The sequence below is a fragment of the Triturus cristatus genome, chromosome 4_1 (assembly GCF_964204655.1).
Source record: "Triturus cristatus chromosome 4_1, aTriCri1.1, whole genome shotgun sequence".
NCBI classification, from domain to species: Eukaryota; Metazoa; Chordata; class Amphibia; order Caudata; family Salamandridae; genus Triturus; species Triturus cristatus.
In genome coordinates, this window is record NC_140585.1 from 31,476,301 (window position 1) to 31,500,074 (window position 23,774).

The 23,774-nt window shown below is 49.1% G+C and overlaps 1 protein-coding gene across 9 annotated transcripts in view; it reads right to left on the reverse strand.

Annotated features, from left to right (window-relative positions):
* The window catches only part of ZDHHC5 (zDHHC palmitoyltransferase 5), a 493,091-nt gene that overhangs the window by 145,814 nt on the left and 323,503 nt on the right, over positions 1 to 23,774 (reverse strand). For all 9 annotated transcript variants that reach the window (XM_085651402.1, XM_085651403.1, XM_085651397.1 and 6 more), the window contains exons 9-10: positions 18,621 to 18,744; positions 17,690 to 17,796 (exon numbers count right to left, since the gene is read on the reverse strand). In XM_085651402.1, coding sequence (XP_085507528.1) covers positions 17,690 to 17,796; positions 18,621 to 18,744 — 231 coding nt within the window. The remainder of the gene's footprint in view (positions 1 to 17,689; positions 17,797 to 18,620; positions 18,745 to 23,774) is intronic.

A 23,774-nucleotide genomic window follows, 5' to 3' on the forward strand; every position in this document is an offset into this window, starting at 1 on the left:
TCTTGAACAAGCTGGGGTTACACGTCAACATGTCCAAATCTGTCCCGACTCCGGTCCAGTGCATACAGTACTTGGGGGCCTCCATCGATACACGGTCAGCAAGCGTGTCTCCTTCGGAGGAGAGACGGTTATCGCTCCTTCGGAAGGCTCAGGACCTCATGGGCGCTCCATCGGCGACACTGAGGAAGGTGTCTTCGCTGCTGGGGTCGATGGCCTCCTGTATCTTCCTCACGCCGCATGCACGGCTGCACATGCGACCACTGCAGGAGTGCTTGGAGGATCAATGGGATCAGAGAACAGGTTCTTGGGACGACAAGATCCGGCTGTCTCTACATGCTCTTCTGTCTCTGAAATGGTGGTGTTCGGCGGAGAATCTCCTCAGGGGGTTCCCTTCCACAAGGACATTCCCGAGACGACTATCGTGACGGATGCGTCTCTCCAAGGTTGGGGGGCGCACTCCGGAGACTTATAGATACAAGGAAAGTGGTCCCCGTTGGAGTCGACGTACCACATCAATTTCCTGGAACTCAGAGCCGTGTACCTGGCGTTGAAGGCCTTTCATCCGTCCTTCCAGACCACCTCGTTGCTGATACAGACGGACAATACAACCACGATGTATTACCTCAACAAGCAAGGGGGGTCGCGATCGCGCACTCTGTCGCAGGAGGCGCAGGCGATCTGGCGCTGGCTTCTGGCCCGCAGATTGATTATCACGGCCACGCATCTGCCAGGTGTGCAGAATGTTCAGGCGGACGCGCTGAGCAGGCTGCTTCAGGAGAACCACGAATGGGTCATAAACGACGAGGTACTAGGAGAAGTATTCGCAAGGTGGGGGACTCCAGACGTAGATCTGTTCGCCACCGCCAAAAACAGCAAATGCCGAGACTTCGCATCCAGGTACTACTAGAAGGGGACGCTGGGGAATGCGCTATGGATCGACTGGTCGAACAGCTTTCTGTACGCTTTTCCACCCATTCCCCTGATTCCGGCAGTGCTCATCAAGCTGTCCAAGTCCAGGGCGCGGATGATCCTGATTGACCCGGAATGGCCCAGGCAGTGGTGGTTCACGGATCTGCTTCACCGGTCTCTCCTTCCTCACATGCGGCTGCCGTGCAGGCCAGACCTCACGAAGTTCAGGGGACGGATGGTGCATCCCAACCTCTCATCTTTGAGTTTGGCGGCATGGCTCCTGAGATAGTGCGATATGGCCATTTGAATCTACCAGAAGATTGTATGGGCATACTGAAGGAGGCTAAACGTCCTTCCACTAGGACTTCCTATGCTTACAAGTGGAAGAGATTCTGCATCTGGTGCAAATCCAAAAACTTTGACCCGACAACATGTAATGAAGATGTCATCCTTCCATATCTTTTACATTTGGCACAGTCTGGCCTTAATTTCCACTCCATTAAGGTTCATCTCACTGCTTTGACTGCTTATAGGAAATGCCCTTCGCAGACTTCCTTCTTTCAGATCCCTGTGGTCAAGGATTTTTTGGAAGGCTTGAAGAAGGTGTTCCCTCCGGTCAGACTTCCCTCGCCTTCCTGGGAATTGAATGTGGTGCTGTCCAGATTGATGAAGGAGCCATTTGAACCTATTCACAAGGCTTCGTTGCAGCACCTGTCCTGGAAGGCAGCGTTCCTAGTGGCCATTACATCGGCCCGCAGGGTGAGTGAACTTCAGGCGTTGTGTTGCCGAGAACCTTATACTGCATTTCATGCTGCTAAGGTTGTTATGCGTACTCACCCTAAATTTCTTCCTAAGGTTATATCTGATTTTCATGTCAACCAGACCATAACTTTACCTACGTTTTTTCAGAATCCTTCTTCTCCAGCGGAAAGGTCTCTACATTCCCTGGACGTGAGGAGGGTGTTGAAGTTTTATCTTGATAAGACCAAAGATATTCGTAGGTCAGACCAATTGTTTATCAATTATGGATCAGTCAGGACCGGTCTTGCTACCTCCAAACAGTCCATCTCTCGGTGGATTGTGTCCTGTATACATTTGTGTTACCAAAAGGCTAATAAGACCTTAGGGGGTAAACCTAAGGCTCATTCCACCAGGGGCAAAGCTGCCACGACTGCTTTGCTGCGAAATGTTCCGATTGCAGAAATCTGCAAGGCGGCCACTTGGAAGTCGGTCCATACCTTTGCTGCGCATTACTGTCTGGACGCGGATGCCAGGGCAGATGCCCAGGTTGGGCAGGCTTCGCTGCGAAATTTGTTCGCACAGTAGTGGTATTATTGTGTAATCTTCTCCACCGCCGTTTGTGTGGGGATGGGCTTGCCATTCTATTCACTAGATTATGACTATACACAGAGATCCCCTACTACAGAAGGAGTAGTTTCTTTTCTGTAACTCCAGTTCTGTAGTAGGGGTATCTCTGTTATAGTCATAAGCGCCCGCCCTCCTCCCCGGTGGAGAGATGAATGTTAATATAAGGAATGCTACAGGTCTGGCGTGCTACGCCTTCAAAAAGAACTGAAAGTAAAAGGGACCTGCTGGGCATTCTGGGATACTGGAAAAGTTCTGGAAAGTTTTCTTAAAGGCACAGTATCCTGTTCTAAGCCACATAATGGCAGCCTATGGGGCTTGTCTGTCCATTCCTTCCTCTCTATCATTCCAGAGGCTTTTGCTGGAAGAGGCAGGTTTCTTTCTCTATGGGAAAAGCTGGACAGGCAGTGCTGTTAGTGGTTGTTGGTGGAATTCTTTCTAGTTGATGTACTGGACAGTGTAGCCTGTGGATATAGGCTGCATTATCTGTCTTTGAAATTCTCTCTTAAGTGTGGATGCAGGTCTGCATGACTTGACAACTTAAGAGATTATTTTTATTGCTCCGGGGTCCGCGCACATGGGCGGGACTATTCACTAGATTATGACTATAACAGAGATACCCCTACTACAGAACTGGAGTTACAGAAAAGAAACTACTCCATCCACATTTAGGACACTTTTTAAAGGGAGGCCTTTCCATGAGCCGAAGGCCCAATGGCGCAGGTAGGCCCGAAGGCCTGCGTCGAAGATTTGAAGGTCTGGAGAGATGTCGTCGAAGGGGAACGCGATCGAAACAATACCGAAATATGGGTGAGGATTTCGAGTCGAAAAGATGATCGGTAACTACACCGAACTGGAGCGCGATGAACACATCCGAGCCCAATGGCGGAAAAAAATAATCTGACGATGGAGTCGATGCTCATGCACACTATTGTCCAAAGGAGGAGCCTCCTATCCTGTGACTTCCAAAGACTTTCCAGGACAACAACAAAGTGCAAACATCCGGGCCCAACACTAGATGGCGATCTATGCACAGTGTGTGATCTACAGCTCATATGCCTCAAACACCCAGCTTCTCACAGTCCTTTGTTTTCTTTCACAAGTCACAATCCTTCAAAGAATGATAGAAATACAGACAAGCTACATACACACACACACACACACACGCACACACGCACACACGCGCACACAGTGAGTCTGAGGAAGCTTTCCTTCTGCCCCAAGAAGAGCACTTAAGAAAAAGGGAGGGCATTCTGATAGGGAAAAAAAAACAGAAGCAAGGAATGAAAAAGGGTTTGTGTTGTGAAAGCCGATAAAAGAACATTCTAAGAGAATTTCTCTGGAAAACAAGGTGTGAAAACAGCCAGAGTATTCCAGGATTCCTACTCATGTGAGCTTAAAAAGAAGAGCTGTGAGGGAACTGCCAGTATAAGGCACCATTGATAGTGGAAACTCTGGGGGTCTTAAAGGGACAGATGAACAAGTTAATTATCTTCGGTAACGATACATCTGTAAGAGACATATGTAGTTATAGATTCCCTACCTTTAGAAATGCCCCCAGGCGTTAGACTGAATCCGGAGATTTTTTCTTTAGCAGTACCCCTGCGTGTCGGTAGGTGGCGTTGGATGACTACGTGTCCGTCGTTGGCGTCCTGGTCGCCGGAATTATGTGGCGTCTAGTTAGACGTTGCCCCAGCATGCTGATGTCAGTTCTGACATGACTTTCCATACCAGAAGCGCAGAGCCATGCAAGACACTGACCACTGGTGCACATAAATAGGGCCCTGGAAGGGAGCCCCTATCCCTAGAAGTCAGTTTGCAGAACGGGAACGATGGGTCGGGCAGTAAGGAATCTATACCTACATATGTCTCTTACAGATACATGGTTACCGAAGGTAAGTAACTTGTTTATCTGAAAGAGACTGTAGTTCTAGATCCCTTACCTTTAGAATAGATACCCCAGCAATGCCAGCCCCGGAGGTGGGTCTGCACACCAAGTTCACACCAGAAAGTCCTGGAGAACAGGACGGGTTAAGTAGCCGTCTCTCCGGATTTAACTGTCCAGGCAATAATGTTTGGTGAACGTGTGCAGAGAAGCTCATGTGGCCACCTAAAAGATGTCAAGGAGTGGGACTCCATGCCCCAAGGCAGTGGAAGCTGCTGTCGCCCTAGTGGAGTGGGCACACAGTCCTACTGGGGCTTCCTTCTTTGCCAAGAGGTAGCAGATTTTAATGCATAGGACAACCCATCAAGAGATGGAGCGTTTTTGCACAGCCTGACCATTCTTGGCCCCCACATATCCAACAAAGAATCAATTGCCCACTGGGAAATCTTCTGTGCGGTCGAGATAGAAAGACAGCGCACGTTTTGGGTCCAGACGGTGGAGTCTCTCCTCCTCGGAAGGGTGTGGAGGTGTGAAGGTGGACAAATTGATGGTCTGTCCTATATAGAAAGAGGTAACCACTTTGGGAAGAAAAGAGGGCCTTGTGCAAATGACTACTTTGTCCGGATGAACAGCATGAAAAGGAGGTTTGGAAGCTCACTCACTCTGCGAGCAGAGGTGATGGCAACAAGGAAAGCTAGAGTGAGGAGCCTGAGAGGACAGTTGTGAAGAGGCTCGAAGGGAGCGCAAATAAGATAGGTAAAGACCAGGTTCAAGTCCCACTGGGGCATTATGAATGGAGGAGGAAAGAGGTGAGTAATGCCCTTTAGAAATCTATTTACAATAGGGGACTTGAAAAGAAAAGGCTGATCAGGAAGGCAAAGAAAGGCAGATATGGCCGAAAGATAGCCTTTAAGAGAGCCCAGAGCAGAGCCCTGCTAGGCCAAAGAAAGTATCTACAAGAGAACCTCCGAAGGAGGGGGAGAAAGGGGATCCACAGCCGTTACTGTGCACCATGCCACAAACTTGTTCCGGCTGCAGGCATATGCTGTCTTAGTGGAGGGACGCCTGGCTGCCAAGATGACATTACAGATTTCAGGAGGAAGGTCAAAAGCTGTCAACTGTCGCCATTCACACTCCACGCAAGGGGGTGGACAGGTTCGGGCGGAGGACCCTCCAACTGCAGCGACAGAAGATTCTCCCAAAGACGCAGTCTGATTAGAGGATCGATGGCCATGCTCAAGAGCTCTGGGTACAAGACTCTTCGTGCTCAGTCCGGAGCCACAAGAATGACTTGGGCCTGGTCGCGCTTGATCTTCTTTAGTACTCTGGGCAGAATTAGTACAGGCTGAAAGGCGTACAGGAGGCCGCAGTTCCACTTGCGGCGAAAAGCGTCGCCAAGCGAGTGCCGCCATGGAAATTCCAACACGCAGAATTGTTGACATTACGCTTTCTCTTCGGTGGTGCATAGATCTAACCAAGGCTCTACCCACTGTCAAAAGAGACCTTGCACCCACTCCGAGTGAAGACGCCATTAGTGATCCATCATGCACCTGCAGCTGAGTTAGTCCGCCCTGGTGTTCAGACAACCTGCCATGTGTTGAACCACCAGGGGCATGCTCTGCTGTTCCAGCCATGTCCAGAGATCAAGAACCTCTTAACATATGGTCCACGACCCCACCCCGCCCTACTTGTTTCAGTACCACATGGCGGTGGTGTAACACCTGCACCACCTTCCCTTTGAGAGAGGGAAGGAATGCCTTCATTGCCAGACGTATAGCCCGGAGCTCCAGCAGATTGATATGGAGCCCTCTCCCAGATGGCCGCCCCATCGCAGGAGTGACACATCTATCACCACTGTGAAGTCTGGTTGGGGAAGGGATCTGCCTCTGACCAAAGCTTGGTGCATTAGCCACCACTGCAGTTGACGCACAGTCCCCTATGAGATCTGGACGTAGTTGGAAAGTTCACCCTGATGCTGCGCCCACTGGAAATTAATGTCACACTGCAGAGCCCGCATATGCCATCTGGCATGATCCACCAGCAGGATGCAGGAGGCCATTCTCACCGAAATCCGGGATAGAGGCCGAAACATCGGTATCATAGCCCGAATATCCTGGACTCGCTGCTTGGGAGGATAAGCCCGAAACTGTGCTGCATCCGGAACTGCTCCGCTTAAAAGGAGCTTCTGAGAGAAGGTCAGGTGTGACTTTGGCATGTGGATAGTGAACCCCAGCGAGTTCAGGAGGCCTGGCTTAGTCTGGAGGTGGGAGACCACATCCTGGGGCGACTGCCTTCAACAGCCAGTCATCGGGATAGGGGAAGACTAGAACCCCTGATCTGCGCAGATGAGCTGCGACCACTTTTGTGAACACCCGAGGGGTGCTGATAAGGCCAAAGGGGAGCACGGTAAACTGAAAATGCTTGTGGCCTACAGTGAACCTTAGGTAACGCCTGTGGGCTGGCAGGACGGGGATATGGAAGTAAGCGTCCTGCAAGCCCAACGCTACCATCCAGTCTCCGGGGTCGATGGCAGACTGTACCTGAACCAACGTGAGCATCTTGAACTTCTCTTTCCTGAAAAAGCGTTTGGGGGGCCCCGAGGTCTAAGATAGGACGCAGACCTTTGATCTTCTTGGATACAAGTATGTAGTTGGAGAAGCAACAATGACCTACTTCTGGCACAGGGACTCTTGATAGCTCCCTTGGCCAACAGAGCTGCAACTTCTCGGTGGAGAAGGGCCAAGTGATACTCCAACATTCAATGGAAGGATGGGGGCATGAGGGAGGGTTAGCCTCGAAGGGGAGGGAGTAGCCACTTTGGATTATCTGCAAAACCCACCTGTCCGACATGATGTTTTGCCAGTGAGGGAGGTGATGGCGAATCCTGCCGCCGACTGCCCTTGGTGGCCCTGAAAGGTCAGACTAGGAGGGCTTAGAGGCTGCTGCAGGGGGGGTATGAGTGGACTGGCCCGCCCGTTGGTCCCCAGACGTACGCGGCCACGCACAAGCTGGGCAGCTGGCATGACCCAGTTGCTAGACTAGGTCGAACGTGGTGGGCAGCCCTCCCGTAGCCACTAAAGGGATGAAAAGCAGACTGCATAGGACGAGAGGTTATTGTGAGGCCCAAGGATCTTGCCTTATTACTAGAATCCTTGAAGTGCTCGAGTGCAGAGTCCGCCTTGTCACTGAAAATGTGACAGCCTTCAAAGAGCATGTCAAGTAAGGTGGATTGGACATCCCCAGAGAAACCAGACATCCTCAAACAGGTGTAGCGCCTCAAGGCTACTGATGTGGAAACTTCTGCCCAGAGAGTCAGCGGTATGCAGCCCACATCTGATGGTGAGCTTAGCTGTCTCTCTACCCTATGTTACTGCACGGGTGACAACCGCCCTGGTCTCCCCTGGGCACTGTGGCAGCGCTTGCGCAACCGTATGGGTATAACGGCCCAAGAGCCATGCGGTGTTCTTCGACCGCAGCGCTAAGCTGGCAGAAGAAAACATCTTCCCAGGGTTGTCTAGATTCTTGGATTCTTTATCTGGTGGATCAGTAGGGAATGCGCCCTTAGAGGATGAGGCTTGGACCACCAAGTTCTGGGGGGGTCGGGTGTTGGGAGAGGAAAGGTGGGTCCCCGGGGCAGGGCAGTGGTGTTAGGCAATCATCCTGTCCACAGGAGCCCCTGTGCTGGGCTTGGACCAAGTGCCCAGAAGGACGTCGGTGAGGGCTTCATTAAAGGCAGAAGGGGCTCCAAAGAGGCTGCTGCTAGTTGAAGCACCTCTGTCAGGAGGTTAGTCCTGACTGCCACCGTAGGAAGCTCCAGGCCCAAGGCCTCAGTCGCCCTTCGCAACACCACTGCGTATGACGCTCCCTCCTCCGTAGCCATGATAGGGAGGAGAGCATGTCAAGGTCTGGGGAGGTATCCAAACCACTGGCATCAAACAGTTTCTCTCTTCAAGCTGGTCAGCCAAAGGGTCCACAGACCCCTCCCAGTCCTCAACCTCCTCTGGTAGCCACTCAGGTCTGAAAGGAACACTAGGAATGAACAGAGGCACTAACGTACCTTTCGGCGCAAGTACAGATGTCGGTCTGGCGCCGTGATCAAGTCGGGGGTGAGGCTAGAGTCGAGGGCACAACCGACGCAGAGGTGTCGTCACTGGAATCCGCGCCAGTGAAGGTACAGCAAGGTCGACCGGTGTCTATCTGGATCCAGGACGAGTCGGCGGGGCCCGGAGGTGCGCCAGCAGAGTCAGGCTGCCCAAAGATGCCGTGAAGAGCTTCGTAGAAAGCTTGAAGTTGGACAGGGGAGGCTCTGGGAAAAGGAGGGAAGCGTGGAGACGTCCTAGGAGCAGGCTCCGAAGACAGAGCTGGAGACCAAAGACGCTCCAGGTCCTGCGTCACGTCAGCCGACTGAAGGTGCTTCTTCGCCTTCTTGTGCTTCGACTTACCCGAGGAGTGCGAAAACTTGGATAACAAATGGTGATGGTGGCTCGGCGACCGGTCCTCAGACCTTCCTCTCAACTTGGTCCTAGATCGACCTGGATCCAACTGCTCGGCCTCCAAGAGCTTTCGGGACTGCTCCTGCAAAGATTCATGGCTTGGAAGTCGGAGCATGACTTCGGGTCGTGGTCGCGCTCCAGGAACCAAAGGCACACGAGGTGGAGGTCCGTAACGGAAATCAGGCAGTTACAGGCCTAGCACAGTTTAATCCCGGACCAACGATGGGACATCCCTCAGACCAGGAGTCGACAGACTCAACAAAAAACAAGTCGACAAAAGTTGAGAAAAAGTCCAAAAGCGACTAAGGGGTAGCTCTGTCCAGATCTGCACTAGACTGGAGTGGAAAAAGAAAGAAGTGACGTCAGTGCGCAGGGGCGGCATCTAAGTAGACACCGTGACGTCACTCCGGGTACCACGACGCCAACGTCAGATGTGGAGTCGAACGACGCCCCCTACCGACGTGCAGGGGTCCTGCTAAAGAAAAGATCTCCTGCTCCAGTCTGACGCATGGTGGTGATTCTAAAAGGTAAGGAATATATAACTACAGTCTCATTCAGATTAATTTTTTTTCTTAATTCTTATAATGTATGCGTATCAGGCTGCACTGTTTCTTTTACTAAGATGTGTGAGGAGCGTTTTGGATATAGGTTCAGCAATTTACTGTTCAGAAGTGTTGTTTTGCAGTATTACTGGACTCTTCAATCTTTCTACTGATACATGAACATATATTTTGATATGCAGTATTCCAGGGTCCCTACGTGAAGCAGGGAACTATCGTAACATTTATGACTTCAATGACAATCCTACGGCGCAGTAACTGTGAGCTTCCTGTTATCAGTTTTTAGTGAAATAGAGTTTGTATCTTCCAGTGTTTTCATAAGTTCTAAAAATCAGTGTTTATATCTGTGTTTAAACAGTCCAGAGACTATTATACAGTGTCTTAAAAACGCATTCACAGGTGGTATTTATATTCTAGCAGATGAATCTGTTACACAAGGTGATTTACATAGGTCTACAGTTTGACAATACTTCAGTCAAGCAGGTTAACATTTTCCATACAAATGCATCTTAAAAAAGGCAATGCCCCAAGTGCGTTTCTCTGTCTCAATGCACAAGCCTGTGTGTTATCTACACTGTCCCCCTACTGCTCTTGCCACCTGTGCTTCCTTCAGTGAGTAGTGTGTGCTAAGTGGCCAGACATGTCCTCCACTTTGTGTGTATGGTGTGTTGTTTTCAGGTCATGGTGTGGCTGTGTATCTTTATTCGCCAAAGGTGCGTGTCCGGTTGTTTCTCTATGCCATACATGCGCAACAAACTGCCCTCAGAGTAGGACCTGTGGCATGGCATGCACCTTATTCATGCTAGAGTGCCAAACGTGACCAATGGGATTTGTTTGCGATGCAGCATGTGCCACATGTCCTTCACCCCTTTTTATTTCACTTCTGGGCTACAGATGGACAATGGGCATGATTCTGTGGCCCTGGCTGTATACCCCAGGTATTTGATAGAGACACGGATTATGCCTGTGAGTGGGCAGCAAGTCTGTGGATAAGTCAAGAGGATGCTGCTGAGCAGCAGGGAACGTTTGCATGCTCCTCCAGAATACAGAGATCTTGTAGCAGAGATGAACAAGTTACTTACCTTCGGTAACGCTTTTTCTGGTGGATACAGTATCTGCCTGTGGATTCCTCACTTTGTGAATATCCCCTGCGCCTGCAACATTCGGAAACTTTTGTAGATCTCCACGCCGACGAGGACGAGGTCACAGAAGCGCGGCTCCGCTGACGTCACTGGATCCATAAGAGGACCTTGTTGGCGTGATGACGTTAGTTCTGCCCTTTTTTCGGTGCCTTCGAGGCACACGGACGGACTGACTGCGATATATACACAGTACATAATACACAAAACACAGTGTGAAGATAATACAGGAAGGCAAAAGAAATACGCTTCCTTTGACAATAATACATTTTGAAACATCATCACTATTGTAGGTATACAAGGGTGGACAACGGGGAGGTGGGTGGGTCAGTGAGGAATCCACAGGCAGATACTGTATCAACCAGAAAAAGCGTTACCGAAGGAAAGTAACTTGTTCTTCGGATGGATACATCTGCCAGTGGATTCCTCACCTTGTGCAAAACATTCCCACAGCAGTCCCACTCCCGGAGGAGGGTGTCCACCCTTCTATACCAAAAAGTCCTGAAGGACAGAACGAGCAAAGTGTCCGTCCCTCCTCACCTCGGAATCCAAGCAGTAATGCTTCGCGAAAGTGTGGAGGGAGGCCCAAGTTGCCGCTCTACAAATGTCCTCCACAGGAACACCTCTAGACAAGGCAGATGTAGAAGACTTTGCCCTGGTAGAATGAGCCCTTATACCCTCTGGAGGTTCCTTACAGGCCAAAGAGTAACAAATCTTGATGCACAATATAATCCATCTGGAAAGGGTGCGCTTGTGCACCGCTCTGCCTTTCCTGCAGCCAATGAAGCCCACGAAGAGCTGGTCATCCACTCGAAAGTCTTTAGTCCTAGCGAGGTAAAAGCTCACCGTCCTCTTAGGGTCCAATCGGTGAAGCCGTTACTCCTCCTTGGAAGTGTGAGGGGGAGGATAGAAGGTAGGAAGGGTAATGGACTGCCCCAGATGGCAGAAAAGCAGCCCTGGTCCTGAGTACCATTCTTTCAGCATGAATGGTCAAGAAAGGGGGTTTTGAACTCAGAGCTTGAAGCTCACTTTCCCTCCTTGCCGAGGTAATAGCAATGAAAAAAAACGTTTTGAAAGACAACAGCCTTAAGGGACACCCACTTGTGCAAGAGCTCGAAAGGAGAACCCATCAGGTAAGTTAAGACAAGATTTAAGTCCCATTGAGGCACAATAAAAGGAGTAGGTGGAAACTTATTGGTAAGCCCTTAAGGAATCGTAATACAATAGGTGACTTAAACAAGGACGGCTGATCCGGCAAGCAAAGGAAAGCCGACAAAGCCGATAAATATCCCTTTACAGTAGCTACAGCAAATCCTTCCTGAGCAAGAGAAAGAGCAAACTGAAGGATGTTGGATAAACGAGCCCTCAAAGAGTCAATAGACTTCTCCCCCACAGCAATGGACAAATTTGGACCATCTATAGGAATAGATAGCCTTGGTGGAGTGACGCCTGGCAGACAGAGAAAAAGAATTCAGGTTGCCCCGTTCAATCTCCAGGCATGAAGGTGTAAGCTCTGGAGGTGGGGGTGTAGAACCTGCCCCTCTGACCGCGAGAGGAGGTCTTCCCTGAGAGGGAGATGGAGCGGAGGGCACGAGGAGAGGTGGAGAAGATCTGTATACCACACCCTTCTTGGCCAATCCGGGGCGATCAATATGACTTGGGCCCGGTCTTGGCGAATCTTCCTCAAAACCCGAGGAATCGAGGGTATGGGGGAAAACACATAAAGGAGATGTGAGTCCAATCAACTGAAACGCGTCCCCCCCCAAAGCTCCCTGCATCGGATATTGGAGACTGCAGAATGACGGGCAGTGAGCGTTCGTGAGTGGCAAACGGGTCCACCCGAGGAGTTCCCCACATCCGAAAGACGTGACAAACCACATCCGGATGGAGCCTCCACTCGTGGTCGGCAGAGAACTCTCGACAGACTGCACGCACGTTCAGAACTCCGGCCAGATGATTTGCCATCAGACAAATCTGATGATCCTGAACCTAGGACCAGAGACGCAGAGCCTCTCTGCAGAGACAAAGCGATCCCACTCCTCCCTGTTCGTTGACATACCACACCGCGGTAGTGTTGTCTGTCAGGACTTGAACCGACTGACCGCGAAGGGAAGGGAGGAAGGCCTTGAGTGCCAAACGTATCGCCTGCAACTCCAAAAGGTTGATGTGAAGCAACCTTTCCTCTGGAGACCAAATTCCCTTGATCTCCAGATTCTCCAGATGCGCACCCCACCCTAAAGTGGATGAATCCGTTATCACTGTGGCCACCGATGGAGGAAGATGGAAGGGCTTTCCTTGAGACCGATTGCCCTCCACTCTCCACCAAGACAGATCCTCTGCAGCTTCTCTGGAGATCCTCACAGACTCCGAGATCTCCGTTGTGCTGATACCACTGCCTGCGGAAGCACCACTGGAGCGCCCCACATGTGCCAGCGTGCATGGTTGACCAACAGAATGCAGGAAGCAAACAGACCGAGCAGACGAAGGACCTTCAGGACTGGAACGACCGCTCCATTGTAGAACAAGGGAATCATTTCCTGTATTTCGAGAACCCTTTGTGGAGGTGGGAATGCTCGACACACAGTAGTGTCCAGTGCTGCCCCATGAACAGGTTGTGCTGAGAGGGCACCAGGTGAGATTTGGGCACGTTTATTGAAAAACCCAATTTGTACAACAGCTGGGTTGTAACCTGCAGATGATGAAGCACCTTCTCTGGCGACTCCGCTTTGATCAGCCAGTCGTCCAGATAGGGAAAAACTGGAATCCCCGACCTTCTGAGATGGGCTGCCACCACTGCCATCACCTTGGTGAAGACTTGAGGTGCAGTACTAAGACCAAACGGAAGGACCGCAAATTGATAACGTTGCGACCCTACCGTAAAACGGAGATACTTCCTGTGCGACTTCAGGATGTGGAAATATGCATCCTGCAAGTCTATCGACACCATCTAGTCCTCCTGTTGCAGCGCTTGAAGAACCTGCGCAAGGGTGAGCATCTTGAACTTCTCTTGCTTCAGAAAAAGGTTCAAGATCCTGAGGTCCAGAATTGGACGTAGCCTGCCATCCTTTTTCGGAATCAAGAAATACCGGGAGTAGCATCCCTGACCCCTCTCCTGCTCTGGAACCACCTCTATCGCACCTTTTTTTAGTAACGTAATGACTTCCTCTTGCAGGAGAAGAAGGTGGTCCCCCGAGCAAGCACCTTGACAAGGAGGGAAATTCGGAGGGAATTCCAGAAAGGGAAGGGCGTACCCATTTTCTACAAGATCTAGAACCCAAAGGTCTGTAGTGACCGATTCCCAATCTTGTAGAAAATGGGCAAGCCGACCCCCCACAGGACCAACATAATCCAGAATGGTGGATCTAGGGCTGTTTTGCAGTGGTGGGAGGGAGGGAGGAGGAGGAGGAGGAGAGCTGCCAACCTCGAGCACGACCTCTGATCCTGCCCCTATAGCTCTTATACAGGGTGGTCTGTTGCTGCTGTTGCTGCTGCTGGGGCTGCTTGTAGGTCCGAAATGACTACCAAAGTCTTTGTATCTCCTAAAAGAACCTGTGTCTTCTGACCCCGAATTTTGGCCGTGGCTTTGCTTTCCTTAAATCTCTCTAATGCCGCATCAGCCTTTTTACCAAAAAGCTCAGAACCGTCAAAAGGCAGGTCCAGAAGCGTTGCCTGCACATCAGGGGAGAACTCAGATGATTTCAGCCACGCACTTCTTGTGGCGACCGAAGAGCCCATAATTCTGGCGACAGAGTCTGCAGTGTCCAGGCAACTCTGGATAACCTGACGCGCAGCCGCCTGAATGTCTGACAGCACCTCATTAACGTTCTGCCTGTCCTCCTCAGATAACTTAAGAGCCAGCTGTTTAGCAGAATCCATGAGAGTGTGGATATAACGGCCCAAGAGGCAGGTGGCATTTGTTGACTTTAAGGCCATACTAGCCTAGGAAAAAACTTTCTTGGCCGATCGGTCGAGCTTTTTAGCGTCCCTGTCACTAGGGACCTGTGGAAAGGCACCGGGAAGACCTCTTAGAGCAAGCAGCCTGAACCACCAGACTTTCCGGAGAAGGATGGTAAGTAAGAAAGTCTGGATCACCTGGAGCCGCCCTGTACCTTCTAGCCACAGTTTTAGAAACCGCAGGAGCTGAAAAGGGCTTTCGCCATACCTCCATGACTGGTTCAGTGATGGCCTCATTAAATGGTAGTAAAAGCTCTGTCACAGTGGAGGGAGAATGTAAAACCTCAGGAAGTATGTTAAGTTTGAATTCAGTAGTTGGCAGCTGTAAATCCAAAAGCTCCGCTGCTTTCCTAATGACCGTGTGGTAGAGAGCCACATCTTTAGATGGCATATCGGCTGGAGGAGTAATCTCCCACTATGGTGACAAATCCAGGCCACTAGCCTCCTTCAATTCTTCAAACATGTCATCAGACTCCATGAGCTCACCCTCTTCCATCTCTTCAACCTGGTACCTTTGCTCTTCCAGGACTCTGAGCGTCTCGCCTGGACCTAATCCTCAGGACCGGCGTCGGCGGAGCCGCTACAGACTACGACGGCGCCGGAGTAGAACACGGATCCGGAGGAGCTGCCGGAGTCGAACGAGGTCGAGCTGGAGCCAGTGAAGATGGAAGCGGCGTCGATGTCCTTGGCGCCGGGAAATGCCAAGACGGCATCGCCGGCAAATAAGGCATAAATGGAGCCTGAGTGTAGGCTTGAGGAACCCCGAGATTAAAAGCCATTGGACCCATGGGACCAGAAAGTGCTCCAGAGGGGTACATAGCTCTCGTGAAGACTCCATACAATGCATTCAAATAATGCGATGGGTCTTGTCCCGGGCCTGGAAAGAGGGGATATGGCTCAGATTGAGGCATAACCAGACTCGGGCCAATCGGCACCGACGGTGGAGCCAGCGGAGTCGAAGACTCATCAGGAGCAGGAGCTTCTTCAACTGCAGCCGGAGAATGTGTAGGCGTCTGAGATGGAGCCACAGAGTGTTCCAGTGAAGCCGCAGGCGAGGTCAGGCAAACAGGAGAAGCAGGATTTGAGACAGGAGAGGGAGAAATATAGTCCTTACGACGTCGAGTAGGCAAAGTCTATCTCGGAGCCGCTTCCTTATCCGAACGGTGTCAAGAACCATGCCTCTTCTTTTTATGCTTCCTGGACTTAGAAGCATGTCCAGACATCGACACCAACCTTGACCTCGATCATCCTTGATATAATCAACTTAGCTTCTCTTTCTTTTAAGGCCTTAGTACTCATCTTTCGGCAGCAAGAGCATCCCTAGACGTCGTGATCCGACGACAGGCACCAGACACAGTCCTCGTGCGAATCCGTGATGGACATGTGCTTACCGCACTCTCTACACGGCTTAAATCTGGACTTCTTAGTCGACATCTTTGAACCAGAAGCAAGAAGAAAGAGAAACACCCGCAGAAACGCAAAGTAACTAGCCAAAGCTACGGAGAACCGTTAGCGTCGACGGCACAGAAAAAAGGAAACTGACGTCATCACGCCGACGAGGTCTTCCTATGGATCCAATGATGTCAGCGGAGCCGCGAGCGAGGCCGTGCTTCTGTGAGGTTGTCCTTGTCGGAGTGGAGAGCTACAAAAGTTTCCGAATGTTGCTGGCACAGGGGATATTCACAAGGTGAGGAATCCACTGGCAGATGTATCCATCAGAAGTTGCAGGCACGCAAGTGCAGATTTAGATGAACACTACTCCTTCCACACTACAAGCCAGCCATATTTCTGTGTGCTGATTATGACAACAGTCTCTTCAACCCACCACCTTGCCTTAAGTACGGCACCAGTCTGGCTTCTTGCTGAAGCCTGCTGCTTTCAGAGTCTGAACTTCTGTATTTCAGCTCCTTCGATCTCCTGCACCTTCCAAATCCACCAATTTACCACACAGGTGATTAAGGAAGGTATAACTTTCAGCAAGTCTTTTCGACATGGTGTCGACGCAGCTGTTCACTGCCGTCACTGAGCAGTCCCTTCCAGGACAGTGCCTCTGGTGGTCCTTTTTCACAGTGAGCATGTGGAACAGTCAGAGGCTCAGGAGGAGTAAAGTGGTTTTCAACTGAATCAACTGAATCTTAAACACCAATTTCTAAATAAGTGGGTAAGAATCAAAACCAAAAAACTGAATTATAGACTAGTTTACAGGGAAGGCACTCCTTTAAAAAGCGAAGCCAACCAATAATGAAAAACACAAATATTTATCACTTGCTTTAACCCCTTCAGTGCCCATGACGAGCTGGACTCGTCATGGGCCGCGGTGGCGCTGTGCCCATGACGAGTCCAGCTCGTCATAGACCCCGCCCGCTAATGCAACGGCCGGCACTGGGCGGGGAAAGGGGCGGGCACTGAAGGGGTTAAAAGACATTGAGTAAAATCAGAAAAGACAACATATACAAATAATTTCTTATCAAAACGTATACAAATAGGCAACGCCTAGTGCTTAGAGATCCATTTTACAGGTTTAACAACTAGAACACAGCATGATGGGACAGTAGTGCTTTCCTAATAAGAGCATTGTCAGATTTAAATCTGTTGCTCCTAATTACTTTCATTTTTACTAAAGAATGGCACACAAAAGCATGGTGGTGATCCTTTAACATTCCACTTTCTTTAATTGGCTTCTTTTCAAATGAAGAAAACAATTCTGTCAGTGTAGCCTACAAACAGGCTTAAAGAATGTGTTTATAAAATGTTAATCAGGATCCCAGGAAGGTGGTTTACTATTACGGTAACATAATTAAAATCATAAACAATCCTCACAAGTAGCTTCAGGACAAAGGAAAGAAAAAGTGTTAAAGGCCATTTCTCTATCTGAACTAAAAAAACGAAATGATTTTAACTTAACTGGCGTGGACTTGTGTTCTAGGAACTAAGGACACCTGTCTGCCTTCAAGGGACAATGGTAAACCTCTCTCGTAAGGCTGCTACAGAACACGGCCAGCATTTACCCTCTAATCCTCTAAAGGGAAGAATTAAAACTGGGCTTGTCGCTCCAGTTACTTATTTATGGTTAGTTCTCAATCTAATATGAAACACTGAAAAGAACATCCAGAAAATGTTGCTTTTAGATAGGTATCGATTCAAACATACTTTTTGGTGAGACAAATATAGAATTTGTGAATATTAATAAAAAACTGTGGAATTAATTGCAGTCCAGTCCTGGGAGGTAGACAGACAAGAGGTTGGAGGATGTCCATAGCACTAGTGAACACGGCTAGGGTTCAGTGATAGACTGTGTTGCACTGTCACTGAGTGGCAGATGTCGCCGTTGGATGTAGACATGCAAACACACACAGTGAGTAAAAGGAGCTACGAACGACTCACCTTGGCACTGGCAGAATGTGGCATAGCTCCCGAAGCGCTGCTGTAGCCAGGTCTATACTTGTACATGCTAGGAGTTGGTGGGCTGTCCTTTGCAAGGACAACAGACTCTGAAAACAAGGAAATGGCGTAAACAAAGACGCATACTGTGTACCACCTTTGAGGCCCATCAACTTCCAATCATCGTGTGCGCTTCCACTGCATCAATCGCTCTGAACTTCACCATCTCCCAGTCAGCCATCACTCTCAGTGCACAATCTCCAAAAAAATTCTCTGGGCTTTACATATCCATCAATTATCACTGTGTGCACACCATCGCCTCCCCATCAGTCAAGGCGTTTCACCATTGTCCCATCAATTCCTGAGCTGCACAGCCTTCAAGAAAAAACTGTGCTGCATTCTATCCGCATCAACCACCCTGCACTTTACCACCTTTAAATCAACCCGACTTCGCTCCACCAGTTCCCACAACTACTCTGCAGCCTCAACTCCTCACATGTAATCACTGTGTAAATCTACAACTTCCATAATTGCTCTGCCTTTCACCATCACCATTCATCCTGCTGTGCTCCACCGCATCCCGACAACTACCTCTCTAACTCCACCATCTACCCATCGATCACTCAGCACTCAACCTCCCCACTAACTATTCTATTCTCCAACTCTCCACTGGCAGGCTCCGACATCTACAACTTGCAGGCTAATTAACAAGCTCCACTTACTCCATCACTGCACTTCACCCTTCCTAGCAATCAATCAGTCCGCGCTTCACCACGTCACCATCAACTACCGATTACCATCACCTCACTGTTAATATAATACTGCCACTCAAGTCAATGAAAAATCACAAACTGCCCAGCCGTCAATCACTGACCACTTCCACCAACCCATGGCTCATTACACCCATGACCACTGTATGTGATGATATCCTTACCATCTTTGGTAGCCAGGTGTAATTGATTTCGTAGGCCTACATAACGATTTAGGTCTGGCTTGGGTGGGGGTGGCGCCTCAGCATCTGCAGACTGGCTTTCCGTGATATCAAGGCTGCTCTTTGACTGTATGGGAGGTAGGCAGAGAAAAGATTGAATACAGGACTTAGCAGGTAGAAAGATACATAAAACAGTGAGAATTCTGCCAGACCTCAGTGGAGAGTCAAAACTCCCATTTGACCACTCTGAAGAGAAAGAGGAAGAAAGAAACAAAATAGGAGTCATTCTGCAACTTGAAGATTTTTCTGGATTCACATACTTCACATTATTTCACCATCTAGTGGTTGGGCCCAGAATTCTCCAGTATCGTAGTAGCCCTTCTCTTTTATTGTCTTTGGGAGTTGACGATCTCACAGTGCATGTTTGCCATCTTCAGACTCTCTCCCCCCCCGGACCCCCCCTTGTTTTTTTGATCTCCCATCTTCTAGGGGAGATGGGCGGGTCGCCTGTGGATCCAGAAAATTCTTCAGGTTGCAAAACAACTCCAACGAACAAGAAACTACTTTGTTTTGCAGCATGAATCTTTTCTGAATTCACACGCTGTGCATTGATTTTGTAGTGGTGTGCTAAACTTGTGGTGTCTGGGGTGAAGAGGAGCTTGGATTTGAAAATAGATGTTTTAATACTTTTTATTCCATTGGAGCTTCCTTATTCATTTGAATGTCTATGCAATAATGTTTCGTAAAAGTGTGCATTGATGACCAAGTAGCTGCCATGCAAATGTTTTGCAAAGGTATATTTGCTAGAGGCTATCGTTGCTCCTTTTTTGCATGTAGAGTGTGCCTTTCGTTTGGAATCAAACTGTATCCCTGCACTTGAGTGACACAATTAGATAGTTTGTGAAATCCATTTAGAGGCTGTACCCTTTGTCACTGGTTTGCCCATGTTGGTGTCTGCAAACGACACAAGTAACTGCGTTGTCTTCCTACTTGCCTTTGTCTTTTCCAAATAGCACATGATTGGCCTTCTTGCTTCTAGTGTGTGTAACGCATTTCCAGCTTCAGTTTTAGGCTCCTAGAAAAAGCTCGCTATTTGAATTTGACTGATTTATGTGGAAATGTTAAATGATTTTGGGTAGGAGTTGTGGATCTGACCTGATGACAATTCTGTCCTTAGGGATCTGCAGGTATGGCTCTTGGATTGTAAGTAAGGCTCCCTGTTTTCCATTTCTACTGATTTTTACAGATAAAATAGAGACAGAACACAATCTGTTTTGTGTCTGTGCTTATTTTTAAACGCGGAAAAATACAGAAAATTGTGCTTCTTGGGGGTGACTCTCCATGCTGTCTTTCGTGCTTTCCAGGACAACAGTTGAGTAGACAGACAGCAAGGGAAGTTCATAAACCGGTTCAGATTCCCCTAAATACAGGCATATGTTAACATGTGTGTATAATGATGATATTTACCTGTGGGTGTAGTATTTCACTGTATTTTGCTACTTAATTTGCTGAAATGCAACAAATAAAGTATATGTGCATGTTTATCAGTTAAATAAATGTGGAAATATACCATTTTACGACTCCATTTATCCTCAGAACACAAAATAAATAGGAATAACTACCAATAAGATGGTCAAAAAATAAATATAGATAAATACAGACAAATGCTCAAAAAGAAATACCATAAAAGCGGGAGCCTTCATTGTAAGTGCCTGTAGTTCACTCACCGAAGAGATATCACTGCAATAAGAAATGCTGTTTTCTGAGGGAGCAGCTTTCGGGAGGAAGTGTGTAAAATCTCAAAAGATTTCATTGCTAGTTGCATTAGTACCAGGTTTAAGTTCCATATAGGGGCAGGCACATGGCTAGGTGGTACTATCCTTTTTGCTCCCTCCAGGAATATTTTTTATTACAGGTGTTCTGAAGAAGCTCCTGTGAAAAAGTGCCATCTTTCTTGCATGGTTTGCCCCCACTTTTTGCTGAATTGCTGAATGTACTTTGAGTGTGCCCTGGACTCCTGCCAATCAGGTGCCCAGGGCCTATGTTCCTTCCCTAAAACAAACAAACAAACAAACAAACAAACAAACAAAAAAATAGGCAAACCCTGGCCACATGTCAGCCCCTGGTAAATGGTACCCTAGGTACCCAGGGCTTTGTGACCAGGGAAGGCCTCTAAGGGCTGCAGCACTCATTGTGCCACCCTTAGAGGCCCTGTACCCTCACACACACACTGCCCTTGCAGGCTGAGTGTTTGGGTGCAAGACAAAAACAAAAGTCGACATGACACATCCCTGTGTGCCATGCCCATCACCTACACTGCCATGGCATACATCAGCCACCCCTCTAGCTGGGTGCCTTATGCCAATGGTGTGGGCACAGGAGCAGGAGCCCTGTGCCCCTACAGTACTCAGGTCCATTCCTGAGCACTGTAAATGCAGTGCTGCCATTTAAGAGTACATGGTGCTGAGAGCTCGTCAAGCACCATAATGGCAACACTAAAGCCTGGGAAGTTTGGTATCAAACTTCTCAGCACATTAAACCCATACAGATTCCAGTGTAGGATTTAATGTACTAAGCACCCCAGAGGGCATCTTAGAGATGCCCCCTTACAGCTAACTTACAATCCACGTCTGCTCTGAGGCTGCCCAGGCTGCCACACAGCAGACACGTTGCTGGACCCCTGGGTGGGAGAGCCCCTGCTCTCCCGGGCCTTTAACAATGCACATCCTGGGTGGGAAGCTTGGCCGGAAACCCCATACAAGGACAGGGGATGTGCCAGCCTGCCCACCCTCAGGTGGGGGAGGCGAGGTGAAGCACATCTTCGGGCTCTCGCCATCTTGAAGATGGGAAGCCCTACCCTATCAGGACTAGGCTTCTGCCCCCCTCCCACAGGAGAGAGGCAGGATAGGGGGTGTACCCACCCCAGGACAGGGACCCATTGGTCCCTGCCCTTCACCTACCTGTAACGCCCCTAAATCTAGTATTTAGGGGCACCCTGAACCTTCCTTCCCCAGATTCCAGACTACAAAGAAGAGCAAGAAGAAAGAAGACCTGCCCTGAAGCTGCTAAGAAGAGGAAGACACCAACTGCTTTGGCCCCAGCCCTACCGGCCTCTAGACCCTCGAACCTGCTCCTGCTCCAACCCGGCATCTCTTGTGGCCAGCAACCTCACAAACCCCGGAGGACCTGGCTTCCTTTTGGCTCTAAGCCCCTGGGACTCCCATGAGTAGAGGCTCTACTCAAAACCTACCTCTAATCCCTGGCAGCAGCCCGGAACCGCGAACCCAGCACACACTGCACCAGCCAAGCCTGGCCATTGCCGGAGTGAACAAAGACCACGAGGACGACGCCACGGCGACTGTGACCCAGAGTCCGGCACCCAAGGACCTCCCTCGACACTCCTGAAGAAGCCTGCAGCCTCAGAACAAGGTGCCCCCCCTACCGCGATCAACAGAGGGTAAGATTTCCCGACACCAAAAGGCACCCCTGCACGCGGTGCCCCGCGGCCCCCTGTGCCCAATCCCGGGGTACCTACCTATCCTCCAACTACCCAACTTACCCCTCGTAGTGGTGGTGGTGGCACCTGAAGAATCCTCGTCCCCGAGCTTGCAGTCTTTTTCTAAACCGGAGATTTCCCATTGAAATCAATTGAGCGCCCGAAGGCTCAAAAGCACCCTGCACCCAGCCGCCAGAGTGGCCCTGGCAGTGAAACATCTACCTACTTCCCCACTTGCCCTGAGTAAGTGACCAGGAGCCCAGCTCCCACAGCCGCGTGGCTTGCCAGTCAGCAGCCACCAACCAAGGCCCCCCAATCCCTCATAGGATAACATTGGGCCTAACTCTCTCTGCACCCGGTCGCCCTAGAGTCGCTGAGGGTGAACCAACTGTACCTACCTGACCCTGGGGGACCCCTGAGTCTATGCCCAGAACCTCAACTCTGCCAGTCGAGTACTTACCCTTAAACCGATAACTCTATTTTCCTCATAGGGTAACATTGACTGGCTTTTTCCTGAAATTTCTTCTAAGTGTGGACTTTTCAAATCTTAAAATATTCACCAAAAATCAGCCGAGTAACGAAAACGAAATTACTCACCTGCTCTTAGGTGAGCTCCCAGTGCTGGATCTTGGTGCCCTGCACTGACTCTGAAAAATACTTACAACTGTACTTACCCGTAACCCAATTTTCTTCCATAGGAAATCATCGACTGTTTTTCTGTGAAATTTCTTCTAAGTGTCAATTTCTGTAAATATTCTTTAAAAATCGTATAATATCTGAAAACGTAATTACTTACCTGTTTTGGATAAAGGTCCCAGTACTGAGTCTAGGCACCCAGCACTGGATTACAAAAGTAACGAGAACATACTGTACCTGCAACTTGAATTTTCTTCCATAGGGAATCAGACTGTTTTCTCTGAAATATTTTTTAAGTGTCAACTTTTCAAATAGCTAAATTTTGTTTAAAAATCATCACAGTCATTAAGTCGACTTTCATCACTTGATTCTAAGTTCTGACCCAGGACCGAATCTAGGATCCAGTCCTGGAATTCCAAAAGTAATCCTAAAAGTAATCTGTTGCAAATAACTTGAAATATCCATTGAGCTTAATGCATTGTTGTGTTTAAAATAGAGGTGCCTATTGCAACCACTTGTAACTGTTTACAAAAGTCAATTGCATATTGCAAAAGTATTTATATAAAACATCTCATTCTGAGAAAGTATATTTTAAATCCAATTGTTGGTTCTAAAATAAAACAAGCATATATTTTTTATTATATAAATCATTGGCCTAGAGTTCAGTTATTGAGAGTGTGAGACCATTTGCTGACTGAGTATGTACAACAAATGCTTTACACTGTCGTCCGATACTGCCTTACTGCTCGACCAAGCTACCACTTGAGTGTAACGAATAGTTTCTTACCTGTCGGTGTAGTTTTGCAGCTTGAAGATCTTTCTGGATTCACTATGCTGTGCATTATTCCACGATCTGGTGGTTGGGTCCGGATTCGCAGTCTTTGTTTTTTGTGTAACCCAGGTGGGCGTCGACGTCCCACCATTTGGTGTACCTCTCGTGACGTCGGCGTGCTTCCTGCGGAAGTCCCACCTTTGGGGCGCCATCTTCGGGTTCTTTTTTAGCTTCCTTTCTCTCTTTTTTTTTT